Here is a 6,000-nt window from a genome sequence, read left to right as displayed (position 1 = left end):
ATCACAGAACGTTAGGGGCTAGATGGGACCTCAAGAGATCATCCAGTCCAACCCCCATACCAGGGCAGGATCACCCAGACTAGATGACACAGGAACACAGCCAGGCAGGTCTTGAATATCTCCAGAGAGGGAGACTCCACAACCCCCTTGGGCAGCCTGTTCCAGTGTTCTGTCACCCTCACAATGAAATAATTTTTCCTCCTGTTTCCAAGGAACTTCCTATGCCTCAGTTTCCACCATTGCCCCTTGTCCTGGCATTGGGCATCACTGAGCAGAGCCTGGCTCCATCCTCTTGGCACTCACCCTGCACATCTTTATAATCATGAATGAGGTCACTCCTTAGTCTCCTCCACGCTGAGGAGCCTCAGCTCCCTCAGTCTCTCCTCATAAGGAAGATGCTTCACTCCCTTCATCATTTTCATCTTACAGGAAGACTAGGGGGAGTTGGCTGACAGCCACATGAACATGAGCCAGCAGTGTCCTTGGGTAGCCAAGAAGGCCCACAGCATCCTGACTTGGAGCAGGCATAGTGTGGCCAGCAGGAGCTGGGAAGTGATCATGCCCCTGTACCCAGCACTGATAAAACCACATCTCAAAACCTGTGTTAAGTTTTGAGACCTTCATTAGAGGAAAGACATTGAAGTGCTGGAGAATGTCCAGAGAAGGGCAAGAAAGCTGGGGAGGTGTCTGGAGAACAGGTCTTCTAAGGAGCAGCTGAGGGAACTGGGGGTGTTTAACCTGGAGAAAAGGAGGCTGAGGATAGACCTTATTGCTTTCTACAACTATGTGAAAGGAGGTTGTTGTGAGGTGGGGGTTGGTCTCTTCTCCCTAGGACAAGAAGGTTTTGGTACCTCATAAACTTGCACCTGAGCAGTGCTGTGTGATTTGGGCTGACTCAGCTGTTATCGACCTGCACTGAACAGATAAAGGAGGGTAAAGAGAAAATCTTGAGATTCAACACATCTAAGTGCCAGGTTCTACACATTGGCCACAGCAACCCCATGCAGCAGTACAGGCTGGGGACAGAGTGGCTGGAGAGCAGCCAGGCAGAAAGGGACCTGGGGGTGCTGGTTGAGAGTAGGCTGAACAGGAGCCAGCAGTGTGCCCAGGTGGCCAAGAAGGCCAATGGCATCCTGGCCTGCATCAGGAATAGTGTGGCCAGCAGGAGCAGGGAAGTCATTCTGCCCTGTGCTCAGCACTGCTCAGGCCACACCTTGAGTACTGTGTCCAGTTCTGGGCTCCTCAATTCAAGAGAGATGTTGAGATGCTGGAAGGTGTCCAGAGAAGGGCAACGAGGCTGGGGAGGGGTCTGGAGCACAGCCCTGTGAGGAGAGGCTGAGGGAGCTGGGGGTGTTTAGCCTGCAGAAGAGGAGGCTCAGGGGAGACCTCACTGCTGTCTACAACTACCTGAAGGGAAGTTGTAGCCAGGTGGGGGTTGGGCTCTTCTCCCAGGCAGCCAGTGACAAAAGGAGAGGACACAGTCTCAAGTTGTGCCAGGGAAGGTTTAGGCTGGGTGTTAGGAAGAAATTCTTCCCAGAAAGAGAGATTGGCCATTGGAATGATCTGCCCAGGGAGGTGGTGGAGTCACTGTCCCTGGAAGTGTTTCAAATCAGGCTGGCTGAGGCCCTTAGTGCCATGGTTGAGTTGATTAGATGGTGTTGGGTGATAGGTTAGACTGGATGATCTCGAAAGTCTTTTCCAACCTGGTTAATTCTGTGATTCTGTGATTCCTTTCTTCCAGCAGCTGGTAGTGCACTGCTTGGTTTCCTGAAGACCTCCCCACCTGCAAGATGATGTTGTTTCTCCTGCACTGTCCTCACAGTTTGTTCTGGCTGCTGCCAAGGCACATCAGATTGCATCAGTCCAACGCTGGAAATTCACTCCAGACATTTTCTTGGGCTTTCTGCTGGCTGCTGTTGGGAATTACCCTGTTTTGCTCTCCAGCATACTCCTCTGTTTTTAAAATTGGAGTGCTTGGACCCTGGGACTGTGACCCCTTCTTCTCCAAAGCCTTTCCCCATGTAGCTGCCAGGTTAGCAGTGGAACGGATAAGCAAAGATCCTTCTCTAGATCTTGGCCACAGGCTGGATTATGTGGTTCTGGGAGAAGAATGTGAGACACCAAGAGCTCTGCTTAAGTTCATTGACTTTGGGAAGCTTTCTTCAGCTTTCATAGGCCCTCTGAACCCTGGATTCTGTGAGCTGGCCACACTTTTAGGGGAAAACTGGAATAAAGCTATCTTCTCGTGGATGTGTGTCAATTACAGACTGGATTCCACCATCCATCACCCTACTTTTGCAAGGACCCTGCCCTCTCCAGCCCATGTTTTGTTTACAGTGATGAAGCATTTTAGCTGGGCTCATGTTGGCATCATTGCTTCCAATGATGATATTTGGAGGGACTCTGCCAACAAGTTAGCAAGTGCACTCAGGAGCCAGGGCCTTCCTGTAGGCATTGTTACCTCCATCCACAGAGGAGAAAAAGGCATTGAAGACACCTGGAATGAGGTTAAAGAAGTTGATGGCATTAGAAGTAAGTGCTTTGAGTATCATTCCTTTCCTTTTTATGTTTTCTCCAGGGTAGGGCTGCATTGTTATCCCACAGGCATAACTTAGAGGGTGACGTTGTGATATCTTTTAAGTCAAGAAGAAATGTTATTTCTGACCCAAATGGAGCCAGGACTTCAAGGAAAAGAATACTGAGCATTTTATATGTGGTGGAGATAAGGGCAAAATAGTCTTCTAGAACATGAAAGATTTGGTATAGCTCATCTGAAAAAGTTATATTCAGTGGATGAGTGTCTGTGCTTGCCCCTGTCAAGTGCAAAGAGGATTTGACAGTAAGGCTTTATATTTGTGGATTATGGATTATCAAATACCTCATCCTTTGATGCTGTGTCCAGTGAAGGTGTCAGAAGTGAAATCCAGTGTTGTACATCACATACTAAAGCAGTGGAAGGGCTCTTGTTGATGTACAGCACGTATTAAAGAATGATCTTTGTCATCTTGAGAAAATGGGAGCAAAAAAAATATCATATTTTCCTGGTTCAGAGCCCTGCTAGGAAGTCTGGGGTGGAGCTCTGGTCCTGCATGTACAGCTCTGCAGTCAGCACTGTGAATCCAGATGAGGGTGAGCTAAGACTTTGACTTCTATGCCAAAGACTAGCAAGGAGTTTTTGTCAGTGCTCAAATCTTTGCTCAAGACCTTGAGTGGGTTCTTCTCATCACCTGCCCACCTCTCCATGTGCCTTGGAGATGATGGGCACTGGAGATCACCAGCTCCTCCTCAAACACGGTTCATCTGACCAGCTTAAACCCTCTGCTATAGTGTGGGATGGATTATTGCCTAGAAACCCTCATTTCTTTCCTGTAACTCAGCACCCTGGAAATGCTCTTGTTCACTTCAGCTTCTACTTTATCAAGGATTTTTTTTTTTTCTTCTAAGGAAAGACCACAACTACTCTAATGATCCTGCAGGCAGGTCTCCTTTGCAACTCCCCTGCTCATCATTGCCCTGCTTTGATCCTCTCACTGACTGAGCTTTGAAGTGGTGTGCTGGATGAAAGATTATGAGAGCTTCCTTTCATGAAGCTTTTATGAGAGCTTCCTTTCCTTTTTGCTCTGCTCTGATGAGACCTCACCTGGAGTACTGTGTCCAGGTCTTGTAGCTGGCTGCAAGACACAGACATGCTGAGTTTGCTCTAACTTAGCCCATGTTGGGGCCTTGGCAAAGCAAACAGCACCTGAGGATGGCAGCAGGACCAGGAAATTTGGGGGGGGTGGGGGGGGGTGGGGGTGCGTATTTTGCCCATGATGCTCAACAAGAGCAAGTGCAGGGTTGTGCACCTGGGCTGGAACAATCCTCACTCTCAATACAGACTGGGGGAGGAGGGGATAGAAAGCAGCCCTGAGGAAAAGGACTTGGGGGTGCTGATGGATGAGAAGCTGGACAGGAGCAGGCAGTGTGAGGCCAATGGCATCCTGGGCTGCATCAAAAGCATCATTGACAGCAGATCCAGAGAGGAGATTCTGCCACTTTGCTCTGCTCTAGGGAGACCTCACCTGGAGAACTGCATCCAGGTCTGGAGCCCTCAAAACAGGAAGGACATGGACCTGATGGAGAGGGTCCAGAGAGGGCCACAAAAATGCTCAGGGGGTTGGAGCATCTCTGGTACAAGGACAGGCTGAGGGAGCTGAGGGTGTTCAGCCTGGAGAAGACTCCAGGGAGACCTAATAGCAGCCTTCTAGTACCTGAAGGGAGCCTACAAGGATGGGGAGAGACTGTTTACAAGGGCCTGTGGTGACAGGATGAGAGGCAATGGCTTCAAACTAGAAAAGAGCAGATTTAGATTGGATATCAGGAAGAAGTTCTTCACTCTGAGGGTGGTGGAACACTGGAACAAGTTGCCCAAGGACGTGGTTGGGGCTCTATCCCTGGGGATACTGAAGATGAGGCTCAACAGAGCTCTGGGCAACCTGATCTAGTTGGTGATGTCTCTGCTGAATGCAGGGAGGTTGGACTGGATGAGCTTCCAGTCTGGACCATTCTATGATTCTATGAAGTGCCACTGGAAATCCTGTGAAACAGATACCTCTATATTTCAGATCTATAACTGGGGACATTGGTCCCATGGCATTTTACAGGCAAAAGCAGAGACCCTAGGATGGCCAAACATGGACCAGATGTTGAAACAGAACACAGTGCCCAACCTAAGATCTGTAGACATGGCAACAGGGTGTCTGGGTGGATCTCAGGCACTGATGACTTCATGGTGCCTGTCAGCTCAAGGCACACAAAGCTCAGGTCTCTCAGTCAAGGACAACACTCACCATGGCCACCTATCCTGTTGGCCTGTGCTTCACTCTGTCAGAATTCCCTCCACTCCTCCTTCTGTGTGGCTCCAGGAATGGCAAATGCTCACAGCCTCTTTTGCTAGATGTTGCAGATCTCCAGGGGCTAAACAAAATCGGTGCAGCCCTCAACTTCCTCAGCATATGAGATTGATGGGGGACCATTAGAGTCTGACCTGATACAGCTATTTTATTGGGGTAGAGGAAGCTATTTTGTGCTGAAACCCCCAAATGGACTAACACCACTGCCTGTGATCTTTGTGTTTTAGTTATAGTGCTGTGCATGCATTCTGTGCTCATTGGAGGGGAGGAACAGGCCACCTTACTCACAAAAGCTCTGGAAATGGGACTAGCAGATGGAAGATATGTCTTCATTCCATATGACACTTTACTTTACAGTCTTCCTTACCAAAACAACTCATTCAACATCTTTGATAATGACACCAAGCTCCAGGAAGCCTATGATGCTGTGCTGACTATCACACTGGAGTCTGGAGAAAGGACTTTCTATGAGGCATTCAGGGAAGCCAAAGAAAGTGGTGAAATCATCAGGGATTTGGAAGCTACCCAGGTAAATATTCTTTCTCTTGGCCTTTTCTGGGACCTGGAAACAGGAGATGTGGGAAAAGCAATAGTAATACAGTACAGGGGAGAGACAACCTAGATTTTGAGAAAAACATGGTGGAAGTTAGATGTGGTCTACATTCACCTGGAAAGACTCTTTCTCCTGGATGTCTGGCAGCCTAACACAGTTGGTTGAACTGAAAGACTGTGCTGCAAATTCAAGAGAAAAGGGTTGTCTCTGGGGCTCTCAGATTTTGTTTGCTATCATAGAATATTAGAAGGGACCTCCAGGCATTATCGAGTCCAACATGGCTGCCCAAGCAGGATCACCTAGGGCAGGTCACTCAGGAACACATCCAGGCAGGTTTGGAATCTCTCCAGAGAAGGGGACTCCACAACCTCTTTGGGCAGCCTTTTCTAGTACTCTGACACACCCTCACCATTAGAAGTGTCTCCCCATGTTGAGGTGGAACCTTCTGTGTTCTAAACGCTGTAGCCCCAAGCTAAGAGTTGTCTCCTAAGGTGGATAAAGTCCATAGAGTTTGTAAGAAACCAAAATAAGGTGTCCACATGCCTGAGAATTTAG

General features: G+C 48.7%; 1 protein-coding gene across 1 annotated transcript in view; it reads left to right on the top strand.

Moving 5' to 3' along the window:
* Positions 1 to 1,793: 1,793 nt before the first annotated feature.
* The window catches only part of GUCY2F (guanylate cyclase 2F, retinal), a 78,475-nt gene continuing 74,268 nt past the window's right edge, over positions 1,794 to 6,000 (top strand). The window contains exons 1-2 of the mRNA XM_054387283.1: positions 1,794 to 2,532; positions 5,120 to 5,421. Of these exons, the coding sequence (XP_054243258.1) occupies positions 1,794 to 2,532; positions 5,120 to 5,421 (1,041 nt within the window). The remainder of the gene's footprint in view (positions 2,533 to 5,119; positions 5,422 to 6,000) is intronic.

Source organism: Indicator indicator, chromosome 1 (assembly GCF_027791375.1).
Source record: "Indicator indicator isolate 239-I01 chromosome 1, UM_Iind_1.1, whole genome shotgun sequence".
Classification (NCBI taxonomy): Eukaryota; Metazoa; Chordata; class Aves; order Piciformes; family Indicatoridae; genus Indicator; species Indicator indicator.
The sequence above is the reverse complement of the archived record's forward strand: the minus strand, read 5'-3'. Positions and strand labels throughout refer to the sequence as shown.